The 21,257-nt window shown below is 57.9% G+C and overlaps 1 protein-coding gene across 1 annotated transcript in view; it reads right to left on the bottom strand.

Annotated features, from left to right (window-relative positions):
- The window catches only part of ZFPM1 (zinc finger protein, FOG family member 1), a 45,089-nt gene extending 26,032 nt beyond the window's left edge, over positions 1-19,057 (bottom strand). The window contains exons 1-2 of the mRNA XM_006926884.2: positions 18,933-19,057; positions 16,159-16,275 (exon numbers count right to left, since the gene is read on the bottom strand). Coding sequence (XP_006926946.1) covers positions 16,159-16,275; positions 18,933-19,047 — 232 coding nt within the window. The 5' untranslated portion in view covers positions 19,048-19,057. The remainder of the gene's footprint in view (positions 1-16,158; positions 16,276-18,932) is intronic.
- Between the last annotated feature and the right edge of the window lie 2,200 nt (positions 19,058-21,257).

Below are 21,257 nucleotides of genomic sequence, written 5' to 3'. Positions count from 1 at the left end.
AGACCTGGCTCAGGGTCCCCGTGTAGGACTGTGGACAGGCTGAGGGGGCAGACACTTGCCTGAGGCATGTAGAGGGCCGTGGGGATGTGCCTGGGTGAACTGGTGAGGTCAAAGTACACTGTGGACAGCCAGCTGCTCCCAGGAAGCCCACTGTGCTGCCAGCTCTTCCCTAGGCCTGCACATCTGTGGGAGCTGTGTGGCTTCTACTATTTGGACTAGTCTGGGGCAGTAGCGAAACTCCCACCCAGGACTGCTGACAGGCTTGGTGCCATCCTTTGAGCTGTCCCACCCTCCAGGGCATGGAGAAAGCAAACATGCCCACACAGCCCGGGGTCTCGGGACCAGGAGACCCAGAGCCATGGGGCCCAGCTAGCCGGTGTGTCCCTTGGATCAAGCCACACCTGAATGCCACATCAGGAAACAAAAAGAGGGTGGAGCTTGATTTTAGTCCTGGCTCTGTCACCAGTGGCCACAGTACCTTTGGCCCCATCTCAGGCCTCAGGCTCTGATCTGTGAATTATGGGAACAAAATATTGAGGAGACATGGCTAAAAAAGCTTTGGAGCAAAAACAGTGGGGTCTGTTTTCCCTGTTCTCTGCCAGTCCAGGGAAGCAAGGCTCGGGAAGGTTGAAGGATTGTCCAAGGTCACATGGCCAGCAAGTGGCACAGAGTCAAGCCCGTGTCCCTCTGACCCTAACCCAGGCAGTGTACCCTCGCTCACAGTAAATCTGGCACATCACATGGCTGGCGCGCTCCAGGACTTAAGCACAGTCCTGGCCCCATTTCACGGATGGGAGCAACTGAGCTGAGAGGGGAAGAGATGATACTGATGCCCAGGCCGTGCACACAGGCCACAGGCCCAAGTGTTAGAACTTGCTCCCAGGCCCCGCCCCAGGCCTCTGGCCCCATGGCAGTTGAGAGGGCCAAGATGGAAGGAATAATCTGAAGTGGAGGGAGGCCATGGCGAAGGCAGTGAGGGAGCCTCGGAAGCAAGCCCACCTGAGGGCTTGGCAGGTCAGTGGCTCTTGTGCCCAGGGTTTCGACATTGCCTCTAGCCTGGGTATCTCCGCAGATTCCCTCAGAGAGGCCAGACCCCCACAGGACCAGAGAGAGGCGGCTGGAGGAGCTGGGAGCTGCAAGCTTAGTGTATGAATAAAAATGAGGACCAGCTGTCATTGTTTAAAAATAAGATTTCATGTATAATCTGGGATCTTTGGCCTTGCGGGAGATACTGGATGCTGTGGCAGAGCCAGGCTCTGGTTCCTGCAGGACCATGACACCATGGAGCCCAATGCCAGCTTCTGTCCCTCAGACAGTGACCACCTATCCTGAGATGATGCCCTACCCCTTGTGCCTATACTGGCCACAGGCCACAGGGCCACGCCTCCATCTGATCATTTTTGTTATTTTGCCCTAGTGGGTGCCCAGCACTGGAGATGTAGTGCCTATTTCACTGACAGAGAAAATCAGAGAAGAGAAAATTCCTGGGAACCGCCCAACTTGTTACATAGGGCCTCTGGATGCTCCCCACCTGGTCCTACCACCACCCTGGGATGTCTCTGGCTTCTCTGCCCTGATCCCTGGTACCCACTGCCCAGTGTGGCCCTTGCTGACCTCTGGGCCTGGTTATGGGTTTCCAGCCTCTGCTGGCACCTTGTCCCTCAAGTGCCTAGGCTAGTGGGGTACGCAGAGCCTGAGCCCTCCCTGGAGGAGGGTTTCCTTCTCATTCTAGGTCGGAGCTTTCCAAAGAGCCTTAAGCCCAGACCTTTCTTCCTAAGAAGTTTCCTGTAGACTCTGTGCTCACAATGGCTGGGTGCAGGGGGCTCCTTGGAGGGGCTTCCAGAGCTTGGACCCCGAGGCCTCATCTTGACCTCCTCCTGTGGGTGGAGATATACTTGCCAGGAGACCCATGGTGGCCTGCCCAGCCCACCACACCTGCCTGAGGTTCTGTTTCCAGTGGACGTAGGCTGAGTGCCCGCCACTGGGCGAGATGCCAGCTCTCAGACCTCCTTTCTCCTGCCAAGCTCTGCATAGTGGCTGTGCCATGTAGGGCCAGCTGAGCCCAGGCAGAGCTGGCAGGTGATGTTCCTGGGGGCTGACGGCAGAGGGGGCTGACAGGATGGCACTGTGGCTGGCTCCAACGTGGGCCAGTAAGTACAGGCACAGTGCCCGCCACAGGGCTGGGGTGGGAGGGCCCTCCAGGGCCTCTGTGTGCCCAGCTGCACTCATGCATACAGAGGGGTGATGCCCTTGGCCACAGGCCCCCCACCGCTTGCTTTGTTGTGCTCTGAGTGCCACTGCTCCCATCACTGTGGAGTTGATGCCTGTATTTTATTAACTTTCAATCTCTCCACTAGAATGTCAGCCCCTTGGGCTGGGGTTATCAATGACTCTGCCCTGATGGTCCCGAAAGTGCTGGGGACCAAGCAAGCAACTGGAGTGTCTGGAGTGTCTGGTGGATGGTGGCAGGAAGCAGAACCGGAGCTGGACACTCCAGTCCAATTGACAAGCACAGGCCTGGGAGATGGGGTGGCTGGTCCTACCAGGCATGGAGGGGCCCTGTGCCAGCCACCTTCCCACCCAAACCTGGGGAGGGGCCGAGCCGCTCTGGCCTCCTCACAGGGGTGGTTTCAAGCTGCCCACCCACAAAGAGGCAGTGGGCAAGGAGGGGGATGGCTGAGCCTGGAGTCTACTGTGGATCAGCCGCACCAGCTAGCCAGGTGGGGGACAGGCAGAGAGGACAGACCCAGGTCCTGGAGATCCTGGGCCTGACTCCTGTCCTACCTGCCAGCTGGTGCCTGTGAACTTCTCTCCCTATCACTGGAACATCACTGGGGATTATTGATTTTTTGATATAGAACAACAGCCCATCTTTATCGGGTTGAACCCTGGCCCCAGCTAATTGTGGATCTGGGACTGCCTGGAAATAGCCTGAGTACAGGGTGGGGCCTGGCTCCCCTGCCCGGGACCTGTAGGGTCCGTTCACCACTAGCAGGCCCAGAGGCCTGTCCTGGTGAGAGGGTGGCCCTAGGGAAAGGGGTGTCCGTGGGCTGGGAAGGGGCAAGGTCTTGGCCATCATCTGGACTGGGCCCCAGGTGGACAGCAGGGGCCGCTAAGAGGCCACACTCAGACCCAGAGGTGCCTTTTCTGAGGCCCTGAGGGCAGCTCAGAGTCTCAGGGGAAGTTGTGGTGGGGGACTGCCTTGAGATCTGATCATCCCATCTGAATCCCCAAGATGGGGCTCCTTGGGGGTGGGATGTGTTTCACACACTCTGCCCCATCAAGGCGCAGCTGAGAGAACTGGCTTGACTGGCAGGAACAGTCACGGGGTGGGCAGTGGGGCCTGAAACTCTTTAGGTGTCAGTGTACTTGGCCTAGGACACTGCCCTGGCCTCACTGGGTTTTCCAACAGGCTTCTCTTTCCTCCCCATCCTGGATGGAGCCTCCCCCAGCCCAAGAACCACAGCTTCCTGGGTGTTTCAAAGTACGAGGACTCATGGTCTCTCCCCCATTCTCAAAAAGCTAACTGTCCATGGTCTGTCTTCCCACCTGCGAACTGGGGAAAGGGAGCCTCATCAGCTCCTGGGCCCTGATACTTTGGTCTTGGGAGACCCTGAGGCCTGAGCACTGGGGTCAGGGTTCCTGGCTCTCCCCTGCCCTGCCTTGTCCTGTGGGCGGGCTGGAAGCAGGATATGTGATAAGGTAAAGAAAATACCTCATGTGCAAATAGCTTATCTGGCCCCTATCAGCCTGAGCGTCCTGGCCCCTGCCCCCTGTTTTTCTAGGGGCTGATGCCACAGAGAGGGCCCTTTCTTCTGATCCAGCCTCCAGCTCACAGCCTCTCGACCCCTGGCCTGGCCAGCCCACCCCACTCCCTGGGCTGGGGCATGGACCTTACAGGGCCCCGTCTCTTCTCTGAAATGGGCAGGAGGGGTGGGTGTGAGGATGAGCGAGGATCTGGGCAGAGGCCCAGTGGTAGAAAGGATGAAGAGTGGTCCCTCCCATCACCACTGCCTCTGCTGGGGCCCTGGGTCCACACCAGCCACAGGTGAGTCCTGCCTGGGGGGCAGCAGCGGGCACTGAGCCAATACCCTGGAGAATATCATGACACTGCCACAGCCTACATGGGACAAGCCCCTTAGGGATTACAAAGATCCTTCCAGAAAAGACGACAGTCCCTGAGAACCTGCTGACCCTTCTTTATGAGCACCAAGTACCTCCCACCTGCTCCGCCCACAGAGGAGGCGTTTACCGTGCGCAGGGAGGCTGGGGCCTGAGGAGGGCTATGGCTGACTCACAGTACCACTCAGCCCCATGGCTCTAACCGGGGCACTGGCCCCCCCTGCCCCAGGGGTCTCCAAAGGACGGCGCAGCACAAGGTGAGTCCTGGAAATTGTTAAAGTTCCCTCTTGTGAAAGCCGTGCACGCTCACTGCACCGTGTAAAACCAGCAGACACCTATTTTCATGGCACTTTATCAATTCAATCTTCAAACCATCCCATGCCATAGAAACTGGTGTTATCCCTTTTACAGATGAGGAGACTGAGGGTCAGAGAAGACCCGGCCATATAGTAAGTAAGGCATGGTGACTGAGTTCATACCCAGGTCCCAGACCCTGCCAAGTGCTCTGTTCTTCATGTCCCTGGGTGGCGGGGGGTGGGGCGGAGGACAATGACTGCGCCAGGGCAGGGCTGGGGAAGAGGGGCGAGGAGGCTTAGAGTACAGAGAGCCCTACCCTGCATGCAGTGGGCACAGGCTGGTCCCTACCCCAGACATAGCTCCTTTGCGCTGTGCCTCTACTCAGGAACTCTTGGGGCTCCCCTGAATGGAACACTCTGCTGCCCATCTAGCTGAGCCCATGACCAGGTTCCACTGGAGGTCCCTGTCTCAGGGACACGGTGCTTGTTCCCACCTCTACTCCTTGCTCCATCTCTCATCTGCCAGAGTGATTGCATGTACCCTCTGAGACCCAGCAAGTTCCCTGGGCTCTGGGGAGGGGCAGGTAGACTTTTGGCAGGACCAGTAAAGCTCAGGGACCAGGGAAGGGGGTGGCTGGTGGCGGGGCTGCCCCACGTCAGCCCCAGATTTGCTGTTCTTGCCCGTGGCCTTTGGCACTGGGCATGTTTGACCTACTGTGTGCTTGTGGGGGAGAGGCACACCCTGGTGATGTGTTGGGGACATCTGTATAGATTTGCTTCTTTTATAATCATTTGTCCCTCTTATAGAAATTCTGCAGGCCAGCAAAAAAATAAAAATAAATGGCTTGCTATCTTCAACACAGCGTGATGACTATTCTTGCCACTCTATGCTTGTCCACACTGAGATTATTTATCTGGGATAAATTCCTAGAAGCTGAACTGCTGAGTCAAAGCAAGAGCCTCATAGTGCGGTGCAGGGTCCGGGAGGCTCTAGCCTGGGCACCTGGGTGTATGTGACTGCTTGCTGGTTGGGGAGGGGGGCGGTGGGCCTGGGTCCCCAGAAACCACTGCATCCAGGTAGCAGGGGAAGTTTTGGTGACAGACAGGAGCACTGAGGCTCAAGGAGGCTGAAGGAACAGCCCAGGAGGCCACAGGGCACTGGGATGACCCAGATGGGTGCCTGGGGTCAAAGCTCTTCCAAGGACCCGTTGCCAAGAGCCCTGGGGCACCCCCTGAGGGATCGGGCTGAGCATGGGTGGGAGTCCATCTGCAGGGGCGAAGGCGGGTTCTGATGGGGGAGGGGGAGGGGCCGAGGCAGGCAGGGTCCCCTCCCCACTATGACACACAATAAGCCACCGAGATAGCATCACGCCTCATTTCAGGCCCCAGCTCGGCCCTTTCGGGCAGGATATGACCAGTCCTCGAACCAATGGCGGCCCCTTTGTCCCATCTCTGGGGACCGATCTTATCGGCCGCATCCACGGCCGCCGTAATGGAAAAACGTGGTGAGGAAATCAAAAGTTACGCATAGAGATAGAGGAATAATAAATAAATAAGGAGCCCGGCTCGCCTGGCAGGGAGAGGGGCTCTCTGAGAACAAAGTGTTAATTCATGGGCTGGGGGACTGAGAAGTTAGTGGAGGCCTGGTTTCCATCCTGGGTCTCACAGAGACACTGCAACTCACCTAGCCTCAGTTTCCTCATCTGTCAAGTGGGTGTGATGGAGCCCAGTCCGTCCTGGGGCTGGGGGAGATCCTGTGACAAATGGTGCCTGGCACGAGGGAAGTGCCACCTACAATTGCCAGCAGGCTGCCTCTGTCTCCCTCCTGGGCAATGACAGCTGGCCGGTATAGGGACCCTGATAGGGACTGCCTGATGGTGACCCTGACCTGTCCCAGCTGAGGCTGCATGACCCCAGGGAGAGCCCAGCACCGTGGCCTGGGGACTGCATAGCTCCAGGGACTGCACAGTCCTGGGTGTGCTTGGAGAGAGCCACCATGTTGCACACACTGCCCTCCCGCTGCCCTGCCCTGCCCTCCTGACACCTTCAGACAGCCTGAACATTCTGTCCTTGTCCCACAGAGGAGCAGCTTGAGCCCAGAGAGGGGCGCGGTAAGCCCAAGGATCCCAGTGCGAGACATGACAGCTGGAAGCCAGGTCTGCCCTGGTGCCAGTGTGGGGGCCACACCACAAGGGTAACAGGACAATCAAAGTGCCAGTGACAAGGACAGTGATAGTGACAGGAATAGTGACAGTAACAGTAGTAACAGTGACAGTGCTGGTGACGGTGAGAGTGTAAGAGCACCGGTGACAGTGACGGTGCTAGGAAGAGGGGCGGCGTGAGCACTGGTGGGAGTGAGCGAGGCGTGAGCACTGGTGGCAGTGAGCGAGGCGTGAGCACTGGCGCTGGCAGGAGGGAGCACGCCGGCCGCACCAGCATCACCGCTGACAAAGCAACAGCAGCACCCGGCAGTTGTGGGAATGGCCTATTGTCAAGCAGCAGCCCCTCAGGGTCCTCCAAGTGCATCTGGGGACATTTTACTGGGAGGCAACAGGCTCCGAGAGGTGAGCTGATATACCTCAAGCCACATGGCCAGGCTGCAGTGGGGCCGAGTTTGGGCCCAGGAGGAGGACAGGGAGAGAAACTTCTAGAAGGGGCAGCCACGACTCCAGGGGCTCCCCAGGTGGGGGTGGGCAGACCTGCATCCCATTAATGTTTGGGAGGGGTAGGTTGGGCAAAGGCTGATGCTCAGACACACAGCCGACTAGTGGGGTGGGCTGGCTGGGGCAGGAAGCTGGTGGGAGGGCGGAGGAGGAAGCTGGGCTTGATTAGAGCCCGCGGTCAAGATAGGCTGCCGTGGCCACAGATAGGCGCTCCCGGAAGGCCAGTGAGGTCAGTGGGCAGCATAGGCAGGCTGCCAGGCCTGGGCCCTACCAGCTGCTGGGATAGCTGCGGACCTGGGCCCTAGCCACATTCCTCGCTGGGCACCCCACTGCCCACTCGCCCTCCACCCTAGCAGTGTCCAAACCCTCTGAGGAGGGGCCCTGGGAGCCTATGAAGGTGGGCGAGGGCCATTCTCTGGGAGGCGGACTGTGGGCTCAGCTCTCTAAGTCGCCCAGCAGTGGTACTGGAGCAGCCGCCCAACTTCTCTGGGCCTCGGTTTCCACGTCTGTAAAACAGGGCGTCTGGCATCTGACACTAAGTTTCAGTCTCAGCCTTTTCTTGGGTCTCCCGTGTCTACCCCGAACCCCTACAGTCTGCTCCCCACACAGCAGCCAGTGCAGGCGCCAGCCCTTGCCTCTTCCTACTTTGTCTTCATTTCTCGCATGAGTCCCCCACCCCACTCAAATACAGGGCTTCTGCACGCTGTGCTCTGTAGGGCATTTCCCCAGGGTGTCCACTGAGCTCTCTGTGCAACTCCCGAGGGTGAGGGGTGGCCTCACCCAAGCCCCCTGACCACCGCTCTATTCCTGTTCGCATTCCCTGCTTAGCCTGCGCCCCTCGCTGACTGCTCTCTCTGCTACGGGCTGCAGCTCTGGGAGGGTAGAGGTTGGTCCGTTTTGTTCATGCTCTACCCCCAGTGCTTACAACAGGGGCTAGTATACAGTAGGCACTGAATAAATAAGTGAGTGAGCGAATGGGGATAAGCTCCCACGAAGCAGTTAGATGGGATGGTGGTCGAGTCTTGCCAAAGAGCTGCACTGACTAACTGCTCCTCCCATAGGTTCTGCCCTGACCCAACCCATGACCCTAACGCCCAGGTGCCTTTGTCAGGAGTGGAGGTCCGAGTCAGAACCAGGCCAAGGGACAGCTGCTATGGCAGGGTGCTGGGTGGTCAGCTCTTCTGGGGTGAGAAACTGCTGAATAAAGTGAGGGGACTATCCAGGGCTGAGGGGTCAGCGACCCAGCTATGGGAGAAGCCATGCCAGCTCTGTGGTTCAGTTTTCTTCATCAGTTAGAGACGGGGTGGGAGGTCTTACTTCAGAGTCCGCTCTGCACAGGGCTCTTCTGGGGTGCTGTGCATGGCCCGGTGCCTGGTCCCCGGGGCTTCCTGAGAAGTGCAGGAAGCAGCATCCATGTGGGCCGGGCCAGGCACAGAGGTGAGGCCACGAGCTCACCGCCCCACCTCAGCCCTATCCGTCACGGGGCCTTGCGCAGAGAAGTGGGCAGTCCTGAGCTTTGGTGGTGGACACGGGCCAGGGGTTCAGGCCCTACCCTGGCCTGGGGACCAATGCTCTGGGGAGGGGTCATGAAAACAGCTTGAGGCCTGGGGACAGTGGTAGCTAATGTGTCCATTGGTTAGCCAGCCACCGTTGGCCTATGCTGGCCAAAGCCTGTGACCTCTGAACTTGTTTCCAAGATAGCCACCTGCAGATGGGGCCCTCACACTCTGAGCTTGCCTCCTCACCCCTGCACTTGCTCCAGACTCAGCTGGGAACACTCACGGCCTCAGAGCTCTTGCTTGCTCTGTGCCCTCTGCCTGGTACTTTGTCCGCAGATGGCAGTTGGTTCCCCTCACTCTTCTGGTCTCAGCTCAAACATGGGCTCAGTGAGGCCCACTCTGGCCGCCCAGTTTAGAATCACTCCCCATCTTTTATTCCAGAGCCTCATACCCTGAAACACGTGACATTTTTACTTCTTTATTATTTAGTCTCTGTCTCCCTGACTACGACATCAGCTCCCTGGGCGCCTGGACTCTGCCGGCACTTAGCAGATGCTTAATACACAAGTGTTTTTTGAGCGAATAAACAACCTCCTTCTCTTGCTCACTCCTGGGCTGTAGACCCCATACTCCTCTAGTCCTATGGCCTGTGTCACCCCCACAACACGAGGGCGGGACTGTTCCCATCTCTGCCAGCACCTGCAGTGCGCCTGGCCCCCAGTAGGTGCTCAGGAAACACCTGGGAAGGAAGGATGGTCATGGCAGGGACACACAGCCCTCTCCGTAGCAAAAGCTCCGTTTCCCCCAAGTCTTGGTTTGCTCAGCTCTGAAGTGAAAGGTCAGGATGGTGTGGGGCCTGCTGGATAGTCTCAGGGAACCTGTCCCTCTGGGGTACCTAGTATCGACCGCTTTCCCTGGGACACCCAGAAAAAGGTGGCTCCTGGCCCAGCGTCTGGGTCTGGTCTCTGGAGCTGACCCTAGGCTGACCCCTGCCATCCGACATCCTCCTCTCTCGTGCCCCTCCCCCATCTGTTAATCTAAGACAAATAGGCCTATCAGGCTGCAATGCCAGGCCTGGTGATAAAGCAAAATAGCTGAAATGATTTTTCCCACCCACACATGGCGAACTGGCAGGAGGGGACGCGTGGCTGGGCCGTATCGGCCCATCTCCTGGGCTGTCCATCAGGACAGGCCGTCCTGCCTCAGCCGCCAGCCCGCCTGCTGCCCGATAACAAACCTTGAGGTTTGCATAGAAACTCTAGGCAGCAAGATTAGTCAGCCGAGTACGGCCCAGATAGCCAGTCGGACGCCCTCGCTCACACTCCAGGGCGAGGATTCTCAGCCTTCAGTAGGACCCCTGGGACCCTGGGGACGGAGACCAGGCTCCAATCCCTGAGGAGGAAACGGCTGACAGATGCCTCCTCCGGCCGCTCACAGCAGCCGCTTCGCTTGTGCTCCCTGGGGGTGTTCTTACCCAGCCCATTCTCTGCAAGGCAGCTGACCAAATGCCCTGCTCGTAACCTTTCAGCTCCTCCTTTATAGCCAAGAGAATGGAAGTGTCTCCCTGTAGTCCATGGCATTGAGCCCAAACCCTGGCCCATGTGTGCCCTGTCCTACCTCTCCCCAAGCCCCCCCAGCCTCTAATCCTTCAGCCACACACATGCTTTAAACCTCAGGACCTTTGCGTGTGCCAGCTCCTCGCCTGAACACTCTTGCCCCATGCCAATTTGTACTTTAGGCCTCCACTTGGCAGGGGCTGGGGCATAGGGGTGGGGTCAGGGGCCCTCCTACAGTACTGACCTGGCTCTGATCACCTGGCCGTTACCCTCTGCTGACCTGCAGTGCTGTGGAGACCTGGCCAGCCTACCCATCACTCCCTCCAGGGCCAGGGATGGAGCTCAACAAAGAAGGTAACACCTGATGTTTGGGCAATTAGACTTATTTTGTAAACAAGTCACCAGGAAAGAACTCCAGACCCTGAGACAGTGATGGGTGAAGGAGACTTTGCTCTTGGGGCCCTGATCACACAGCCAGGCCAGAAACAAGGAGTGTGTCTCCTGGAGGCCAGCGTGGGGGGGAGGTGAGGGTACTAAAATGAAGCCTAGAGATACCCGCAACCAAACAGGCACAGCTCACTCGGATCCTAGCTCCCTGTCCACTATGGGATGAGTGATCTTGGCCATGTTGCTTCATCTTGCTGGGCCTCAGTTTCCCTAATTGTAAAGTGGGGCTCAACTAGTAGCTCCCTCAGAGGGCTGCTGACGGGATTAGGAGAGATAATAGGTGTGAAGGGATAAGTGCGGCTCAAGATATGCAGAAAATGTGAGCAAAAGTGGTTCTCATCAGGTCCTGAGCACGCAGGCGGTTCCGCAGCACTCCATAATCCTCTCGGTGGGCCTGAGTCCCTATGCCTGCCCCATGGCCCTCTCATAGAAACTGGGCTGCCCCAGGCAGGGGTTGCGGGACCCAGGGGAGTCGGCCTCAGTCTTAACTCTAGGGAACCTAAGGCTGCTCCCCAACTAAAGGCCCTGGCTTCTGGGGGAACAGAACCCACTCACTCCTGGAGTCAGGGTGGGGGCAACTGACCCTGCCCCCTTGAAGGGACTTTTTACCCCAGGACTGTCTCAGGTGCTACCCCACCTGGGGCTGGGTACAGGTTGCTGCTGAGTGTTGGTGAGTAAAAGGTGGGTGGCAGGTGGTCCCCACCCCTGCTCCCTGGTCCTTTCCTGCTCCACCTCGGCTTTCCTGCCCAGTGTCAGTCTGGGAACCTGTGGATGAGCCTCCTGCCCATCCAGTGCCCTCACGATAAAGCCAAACCATGGTCCAACAGTTGATCCAGCACAGGAGGCTGCCCCACCACCCACAGATCTTCTCGCCCAGTCCCCACCCCTCCAAGGCTCTGCCCAGTTGGATTTATTTTGTAAATAGTGGTTCCAGGAAAGAGTTCCAGGCCCTGACACACTTACAGGTGAAGGGGACCCTGCTCCCAGGGCCTGATCACACAGCCAAGCCACAGGCCTAGGCACCCACTGTGCTGACCACTAAATGTGCCCCTGGCCATGCCCTTTCTTCCTGGGCCTGTGAAATCCAGGCCACCCTCATGGCCACTTGATGTCCTCTGGGCCTCCTGGGTTCCCCTCCTGCTCCCCAGTGAGCATGACACCCATGGTGAACAGCCCTGCGCTCAGTAGCCAGGTGTCAGGACCACGTTGCCTCCCAAACAGGCAGGCGGAGAGCTAGACAAAGACGCTCATTTGCCACCTCTCAGTGACCAGCACAGACGGGTCGGGAGGAGAGGGAAGGGAGGGAGGTCAGAGGAGTGAAGCCTTCTCAGGTCACCCCAGGGAAGTCATCTTCCCTCTGCTGGCCGAGGGGCTGCTCAGTGGGAAGAGGCCCTGGGGGCTCCCAGGGAGAGGAAACCCCACACACGAGGCCCCCCTGGGGGCTCAAACCTAGGCCCAGCACCCACACATTGCCGTTTCTCCCTTTACCTGTCTTCTTACAATGTGCCAGGCAGGTCAAGGTCATGCTGACTGCTACTGGACAGAGGCTTGGACAGGGCTATGAGGTAGGGGCAGGCCCAGGACACCCACATAGTCAGATGGGACCCTCAGGGCTCAGTCCTAATGGGGGCTGACCTGCTTTTTCTGGGTGTTAAGTGAAGAGGCAGAGGAAAAGAGGGTGATGGAAAATGTGGGGACAAGGCACAAGTAGGGGTGGGACACGGGGCAAGTGGGACCAACCCCTGAGGAACAGAGAGCTCTGGGCCAGCAGAGCAAAGGCAGTGGCAGCCACCCACCCAGACAGGCTTTGGGGATTATAGATTATAGCTCGAAGCCATTTGCATATCAGAATTTGAAACAGCCAGCCCCTCCAGCAAACAAGGTCATTTCAAAGATAAAAATACTGAGTTCCCCTCTTCCTGCTGCCTACCCCCTCTCCTTCTGAATTGGGCTGGAGGATCAGGCCAGGGCAGCTCCAGCCCAATGTCCTTTTCCCCAGCTCTGGGGTGCCTTCCACACCACAGGCTAGGACCCCGTCCTCATAGACCAGAGGTTGGGGTAGGTCCCCTGCCCCACCCTAGTCCACTTTGCTTGGCACAGAGGGATCCCCTCCGCTAAACTCCCACTCCACCTCTTCTCCTTTGGAACCGGATCCCAGGCACCAGATCCCTCCTTAACCCCTGCTTCCTTCAGGCCCCAGGGCCTCCCTTCTGGGCCTTTGTATGGGCTGTGCCCTCTACCTGGCACCCTACCCTCTCACATGCTTGAGGCCCTTGCTGCCCTGTGGGGCCCTCTGGGTGTGTACTGCCTAGGACCCCTTCCCGCACACCACATAGTTGAAGCTAGTTTTGCTTGAGCTCTGTGAGGGTGAACATCCCTGGCACACCCAGCGTTTCTCCAATACTTACTGGGTGCAGCTCTGCTCCAGCCCTCACCCACCCCTGGTGGCTCAGAGGAGGAGGTGATATCTTAGAGGTCACACTGTGGCATCACCACAGAACTGGGCCTCAAACTCAGCCTGGACCCTGGGTTCTGATGGACAGGAGACCTGGCTCTGGTGCAGTGGAGGCGTCTTGGGCGAGGGGAGGGTGACGGCATCTATGGGGCTGAGATGAACATTACCCACAGGGAGCGAAAGGTGCTTCTCCTTGCTCCACAGCTGCTCAGCTTGGCCGGCCCCAAGAGGAGAGTTCTGGCTGTCTCAGACAGTGGCTTCCCCCCGCAGGACCTACCTATACCCTTAGTCTCCCTTAGAGGAACCCAGGGTCCCAGGGTGGGGTGATGGTCCTAAGGAAAATGCTGAGGTGAGGCGCTCACTCTGCACCAGGTGCGATTTTTCTCCTCACAGCTCCCTCAAGAGGCTGGTACCCTCGTTAGCTCTATTGTACACATGAGGAAACTGAGGCCCAGAGAGGCCAGTGGCCTGCCCACAGCTACTCGGCAAAGCTGGGACCCTGGCCTAGAGAGCGGACTGGGGGTTTGTGCTTCTGCTCTCAGGACAGTTCGGGGGTCCAACTTGAAGCAGCAACACCAGAGAACCAAGCCTCCAGCAACTGACACTGCTCATAACTTTTGAAAATGAAAATAAACACCCTAAACATCTCCCCAGTCTGTTTTTGGAGCCCTGAGGTCACCAGGTATGAGGCAGGGGCAGGAGGAAGCTAGGGCAGGGCAGCGATGGGGCCAGGAGATGGTGGGATGGAAGACTGTGACAGTCACTCGCAGGCCCCAGACTAGCACTCTAGTGCTTACAGAGCCCTGCACATCCGGGGCCTCACTTGTGTGTGCAGTGTGTGTGCAGGGCGTCCTGGGAGGAGAGGGGGTAAGGAGGCCTCGTTTCTGCCCTGTGCCATGTGGGTGCCTCTTGAGGGTTCTTGTGGCCATGTGCTCGGAGCCCTGACCATTGGAGGCAGGGCAGCCAAGCTGTACCTACTACTGTGCAGCCGAAGAGATGGACACTGATGCCTGTTGTCTCCCTTGGGCTGGTGTCACCCGGGTCCCAGCCAGTAGAAGGCGGCTAGAAAGGTGAGGAGGGGCCAGCTATCGTGGGCTGCAGAAGGGCTCCATGAGGCAACTGGCTCCCACCCTCGGGCAGGCCAGATGGGAAACTGAGGCTCGGGCCAAGTCACTTGCCCAACGCCAGAGAGTGCGGGGCACACTGTGGTCAAAGTTGCTGCCCCCATTCCAGAGGGGAAAGGAGGGTGGTGCCCCCGGGCTGGCCTCACAAGCTGCTGCTGAGGGTGGGAGCTGCATTTCCCCGCATACTTGGGGATAGGGGACTAGCTGCGGGCCAGGGATCAAGAAACAGGGAGAGAGAGACAGGCAGGAAGTGACGCTCGCACATGACTGGCAGAGGGGCTCAGAGGAACAGAGAACAGGAGAGAGGGCCTTGGACTTGTGAAGAGCACCAGGATTTGCAGGTGAAGGTGGCAGAGCACTGGCTGTACCTCTGTCCCCCAGACGGTCACTGCTGGGCAGTGCCCTTGGGGAGACCAACCCAGCTGGGCCCCTGTGAAGCCCTGCTGCCCCACTGCCGGCACGGACGGTCCCCGTGAGATAAGAGTCCACTGGGCCTCTGGCTTCCCTGGCTGGGCGATAAGTGTGGCCTGCTTGGGTTCTGATAGGGGGCGGCCACCATGGCGGTTGGCCAGCGGCCGCTTATCGGCCCATCGCTGCCCACTGCACAGAAATTCATATCTGTGGGAGCTGATAGGGAGTCCCCAGGCCCCTGAGGATGCAAATAGTGCAGGAAGCTCCCGGGTGCACCCCAGCCCTCACCCAGGTTCAGGTTCTGGTCTCTTGGAGACTCTATTTCTCCATCAGTGAAGTGGGGATGCTGATACTGCCATTGCGGGGTAGACAGGCACCACCTGGAGGGATAAGCAAAGCTGGCACTCACAAACCTGCCGCCAACTCTGGAGTCAGGCGGTGGGTCTGCACCCGGCTCTGCCACTTCCCAGCTGGTGACCTTGGACAAGCCCCTTGGCTGCTCTGTGGCCCTCTGCCAGGCAAAGATTTCCCTGACACTCCCCCTACTGCAGCAAGGTGAGGCCCTCAGCATGTAGTTTCTTCCCACCAGTCATGACCCTCACTTGTATTATCACAACCGCACGCATGCTCCCTGAGGACTGCGTTTGCTCACAGCTGTACGTCTGGTACACAGCGGGCGCTCAGTAAATGCTTGCTGCATCCACACATGTGCCTGGCATGAGTGCGCAGTCTCCGTTCCACCCTTTCAGTCCCAAGAACCACGTCCTCCCTCTTCCACCCCCATGCAATGGCCCTTGATGGCAAGCTCTACCTGAGCCCAGAGACGCAGCCCCACCCAACCCTCTCACACACCAGCCTGTGTGCCCAAGCTGAGGAACCACAGAGACAACCAACATGCCCAGACTTCCCTCTCTTCATGAATGGGTAGAATCGGGGGGATACAAAGAGAACACATCTGGTGGGAAATCCGAGGTCAGAATTCCAGCTACGAATTGGAAGGGTAGTGGGGCAGCACAAAACCGCCCTCAAAGACACTTCCTATGGTCCAGGACCAGGCAGTTTGCAGCCACCTCCTGCCTCCCAGGTGGCTTGCAGCCTCTTGGGGGGGTTGGGGGGGCCGGTAGGGGTGAGTCCTCTCCTAAGTACCTGCACAGCTTCGAACCTTCAGCCTGGCTGGGAAGGCCCTCCACATGCATCCACCACTGTCTTTGTGCTGGCTGTTTCTGTCTCCTGGGATGCCTGTCCCTGCCCTCACTGCCTTTTTCTTTCTCAGCCAGAGAAGATTCTACCTCCTGGGAATCCTCAGAACCTTCCGGTCTGCTATACAGGGCCTGGGATTCAGCTCTGAGCATCGGCGCAGTTCAATGCCTGCCTCCAACAATACTGCCAGCCCCATAAGTGGGCTGGACTTTGGAATAGGCACAGGCTCAGGCCTGGTGGGTTGCCATCGACCTCTCTGGCCAGCAGGCCAGGCCCATCCCACCCAAGCTGTCAGGGTGGCTAGTTCCCAGGACTCCCAGAAGGCTGGGGCCTAGGGGCATCCTGGAGGGGTGATGCTGCTAGACCTGACTGCAGGCATGGTTACCTGGTCCATTCCAGGAGCAGCTGGCTTCCTCCTCCAGACTCGTCTCTGACTCCTGCCCCTTGGTCTCCTCGGGGCCTCTTGGAGGTGTGGGGGGCGGTGGTGGCAGGGGATTAACTTCTGCAGAGAGAAAAACATGATCAACTCCCTCCAAGCCTCTGGTACCAAGTCACTCGCCTGCCCCACCCTATGTCCAGGAAGGACACTGAGACCCAGGTGGGTGAGCACAAGCCTAAGGTCACCCACCCCTAGGCTTGCTTTAATTGGGAAGGATCAGACATCTCAGTTTTCCCCTTGGCCTTTAAAACCTCTTATCCCTTCATTAATTGTAGCAATAATTGCTATCCCAGCTGCTGTTAATAATTAGAGTGCAGGATGGCCTACCAGACACGCCCAGGCAGGGGCACACAAGAGAGCTCCGCCTCCCCGGCCGCCTCCTCAGGCAGCTGGGGGCCCCTCCAGCAGGCTCTGGACCCAATTCCAGCCCAAAGGGCATATTTGCCTTCCCTGCCGGCCTGATAACCACCTCGGCCCCCAATCGATGAGCTCCCATAAAAGCCCCCCCTTAGTGACGTCACGTGCCCGGCAGATTATTAATACCCGAGATAAGGGCCGTGATTAACATCAAATAAATCAATCACACAGTATAAAAGTCCTATTATTTTTGGCTATAAATCAACGTGGCTGGCATTTGAGCTCTAGCCGCGGCCGGGGAACCGCGCTGGGCCCGCCTGAGAGGCAGATATTGCTCCTGCTGCCTTATCACGTCCATCGCCACGTTATCACCACGGCCTGTGCCAGGTGCAACTCCGGCTGTTTTTTCTAGGTCCTTCCCCACCCCCGCCCCCATGCAACCCCAGCTCCCAGATCAGATAAGGGGCCTAGCTCCCCAGGAAAGCCACTGGGTCAAAGTCCACCAGTAATGAGCCATTCACCCTTTGGCAGATATGGGCCTCAAGAGGCACCGCCCCCCCATTAGTGCGCAGCACCTAATACTAATAGTCATGGTGATGAGGTGGCCCCTCACATACTCTTTCAGCCCCTTGGCCACCCCGAGGGGCGTGTGCCCAGTTACAGATGCAGAAACTGAGGCTCAGGAAGGACAGGAACACAGCCCAGGAGTTGGCTGGGGGGAATGCTAGCTGTACCGGTAAGCCACATGAGATGATGTCTGATGACGGCACAGATAATAACAACGAGCCAGAGCTGGCACCAGAGGCGAGGCCCAGGATGTCTTTACCCAGCCTGGAGGTTCCTGGTGAGCTGAGGGTGATGGATGCCCTGGCTCTGGGTTTAAGTCCTGCTGGCCCAGCCTCTTCTCATGGAATGGCCCAATGGGCCTGCTACTGGGGAGAGGAACACAGGGGCTAACAGGTCTCAGAGGATGAGGCTCGTTGGGCTCCTGGGCCTGTGACCATCTCTGATGCTCTGACATTGAGAGATGCTGGGGATAGAGGGTCCACAGTGAGAAGGATCCTCCCTGCCAGGGATCAAAGTCTGTCCGGGATCTCTGCCCATCCCCTGCCCCTCCTTGGCTTCTAATCCTCCCACCCCTCCCCTGCTGTCCATTCTCTAGCCCACCTCAGGACCTTTGTGCTACAGGTGCCACTGCCTGTTATACCTGTCCCTGTGCACCCAGAGCATGGGTGGCATTTTTTGGGTCTTTGGTCAATGTTGCCCCTCCCCCATCCCATCTCTCCTTTACTCCCAGTCATGCCCATGTACTTACCACCCTCCCAAATGGTCAAGTGTGTGGCATATATATCTCCCATGAGACTATGGTTTGGGGGTAGGTAACTCAGCCTCTGTGTGCAAAGGGCTTCATGGTATAGAATGGGAACAGGAGTGAGATCACCACCATCACCATGGTGGAGGATCTGGTGGATGTGGGAGCCTCTCCACCTCAGTCCTGGGGGTACAGGAAGGGCCGCCCCAGCTTCGAGGCCCTGCCCGAGACCTGGCCAGAGCAATTCTCTTAATGTCAGGTTAATTCACCCCCGGGTGGGGCTCTCTCTTTCCATGTTCTTTTCTCAGCTTGAGAAATGCACCCTTCCTGTCCCTGGGGGAAGTGCCACCTGGAAGGCCCTAGGAGATATTCCAGGTGCCTGGGGTGGGGTGGGATGGGGAGTAAGCAGGGGGACGGGGCGGAGGCCTCAACGTGAATCCAGACCTGAGGGGCAGATCCCGGCTCAGGTGCTTACAGGCTGTGTGACTCTGGGTAAGTCATTAACCTCTCTGGGCCTCGTTGCCGCTGTAAAATGGAGTGACATGCCTTAATAGGAGAACTTGCTAAGTACCGAGCACCATGTGTGCTGAGGCAGGCGCCACGGTCAGGCAAGGCCTTGCTGCCCCATTTCATAGAGGGTAAACTGTGGCTGGGAGGGGACATGGCTTTCCTGAGGTCACTCAGTGGCCCATATGACTCCTCCTCTAACCCTGGGCTACGCCTTCCCCACTAGGGCCTTGATCTCCCCATCTGTTCTACAAGGGGCAGGACTTCTAAGACTCATCTGCTGAGGGTGTCCATGCCTCCTCTCTCCAGCTACCCGCTTCCCCCTCTAGTCCCTGAGGTCAGGCCTTAGGCTGGGAGCCACTCAGGTCTCCCCTGGTCCTCCTGGGCACAGTTAGCCTACAGACATACCAAGTTCAATGTCACTTTACAGGTGTGGAAACTCAGAGGGGACTGGCTCCTATGAAGTCACAGGTGAGGACAAAGGAAGGTGTGGGGTGGCTCAGGGTGCCAAACCCCAGCCTGCCACGCCCACTGCCTGACTCACCTGGACTGGAAGGGCTCAGGGGCTTAGGTTCCCCCGAGGCCTCTGGCTCTGGTGCTGCAGCTTCCCGCTGTGGGAGGCCAGTCTCTGTGGCCTGGGCCTCTTCTCCAGCCTCCATGTCTCCGAGGGAACCTGTGGACACAGCCCAGGGGGAATCATGAGGCACTGGCCACTCCTGGTCAGAGGCCATGACAGGGCATCCATCAGCATGAGGGCTCCCTCAAGGGTCCCTGAAGACTTGCTGTGTGAACCCTACTCCTGCAACAATTCTAATGTCTTGCAGTCACCGGCCCTCCCACCCCACCTCATCGGCCTCGCAGCCTCTGCTGGCCCCACAAACTGCTCTTGCCAGAACAATGTTCCCAGCCTCTCCCCTCTGCTCTACTCCAAGCCATGGGAGCAGCTATGGGGGCTCTCCTGGGGCCAGGGGCCCCTGAGGGTTACACGAACGCCATGGCCTACCCCATCCCATAGGTACGCACTGCAGGGGTTCACGGAGCCCAAGTGTGCATCCAGAGCCCCTGTGGGTAAACATCTCCTGGGCTTTGCTCAGCTATTTCCTCCGCCTCGGACCCCTCCTCTGGGGAGTGCCTCGAGCTCAGGTTTTGAGGTCTGGGAGCTTCGCAGGGGTGGGCCCCAGCACCCAGGACACAGGAAGTGCTCAGAGAAGCTGATTAAAGGAATAAATGCTTGATGGGACACAGGTGAACACACAGGCATCTAACCGCTGGGGGCTAGAGTGCCCCAGGCCTGGGGCCCCCTAATTCCAAACCTCAACCTCCCCAGAGACTCTTACAGGAGTTGCCCCATGGAGCCCACCGAACAGGTGAGAAGACAGATGAGAATCAAAGTAACCTAAACCCAGACCCCCTGTGAAGGTGTGGAAACTGGATCCACCAGTGCTCCTGACTGCAGGCCAGGGTGGCAGCCTCTGACCCGAGGTCAGATGAACGGTGCCAGTGTGGTGGGCAGAGGGGACAGTGAAGAATAGGGTTCCCCAAGACTTGATGTGTGAACTCCACCCGCTCCCCAAATCCTCTAGGCCCCTTCTATCTCTGTCTGTCTCAGCCTTGGCCCCAAGACAGGTAAGGGGTGGGGCTGCCTCCTGCCCCAATTACAACAGCTCCTTGATTAACATTATTTCCTTATAATGTTGATGAGCAGCAAAAGGAACCTAACTGCAGTTTGCATCAATTAGCCTAAGGGTAAAACTGGTTTCATTATACGTCATTTTACTTAAAGTCACAGAACCTACAGATGATGTTAAAAGAGGACTCATTGTACCTAAGTTCCTCTCCTGCAGCCACCTGTCCTGCCTCCCACCGGCTGGTTATCAGGTAGATGACACCCATCATCCAAGTGTGGTGTGGGGGAGGATCCTGACTCTTGAACCCCAGCTATGTGCACTCAGGAGTCGGGGTGTGGGGGTAGTGGTGGTTCTGGGCCCAGGCCCTCTTGATGCTGAGGAAATGAAGAAGAGTCTAAAAGCTGTGGTGACATCTGTAAATTCAGTGTCAGAGGTGCCTGATGGAGCACAATGGGGCTCGCTCTGGCTGGTGACAGGAGGCACCAGAAGGAAGGCCTGAGTTGGCAGGAATGGAATGGCCACTTCTTAAGGGCTGAACTCTCCATCCCTGGAGGCAAGCAAGTAGCAGCAGAGGGAGACTTGCTCGGGATTCACACCTCTGTGGCTGGTGGTTCCTGACCTTTTGTATGCTATGACCCCTCTGGGAATCTGATGAAATCCAGTGCCTTCTCCCTGGGGAAAACGCACAGAGGGACCAAAATTTGTCCAGTTTCAGGGGCTTCTCACTAAATTGCTAGTGTTTTCCTTCCTGGTACCCTCACTCTCCTCCTTTTCCAGGGTTTTCCAGGGGTGAAAGAAGTTGGGTAGGTGGCTGATGAAGGGAGATGGGGCCTGCTGGTGCCTTAGATGCCTGTCCATAGAGTAACAACTGTGCAAACAGCCAGCATCCAACACGGGCCACACAAGCTGGCTCATGGCAGCAGGAAGGAGAGACCCAAGAGACTGTGATAGAATGAGCAATGTTGTGGCCAAGTTCACTGGCTTACTTTCAAAATCTAGCAATTTACATGGAGCAGGGAGGTGGCAAGCTGGTGTCTCTTTGCATTTCGGCTCACCTCTCTGACCAGAGGCGGATGACAGCCGGCTATAGTAGTGAAAACTGAGTTGTTCCTGGTGAGGCAGACACCTTTCCTGCCTTCTGAGGGCAGACACTGTTTTAGAAGGCAGAGGCGCCAGGACCTCTGGACTCTGCAGGGGACTTCCAGGCCAGCAGAGGAGATAGTTAAACAATAAATGGGCCC

This window comes from Pteropus alecto, unplaced genomic scaffold, assembly GCF_000325575.1.
Source record: "Pteropus alecto unplaced genomic scaffold, ASM32557v1 scaffold7, whole genome shotgun sequence".
NCBI lineage: Eukaryota > Metazoa > Chordata > Mammalia > Chiroptera > Pteropodidae > Pteropus > Pteropus alecto.
The sequence above is the reverse complement of the archived record's forward strand: the minus strand, read 5'-3'. Positions and strand labels throughout refer to the sequence as shown.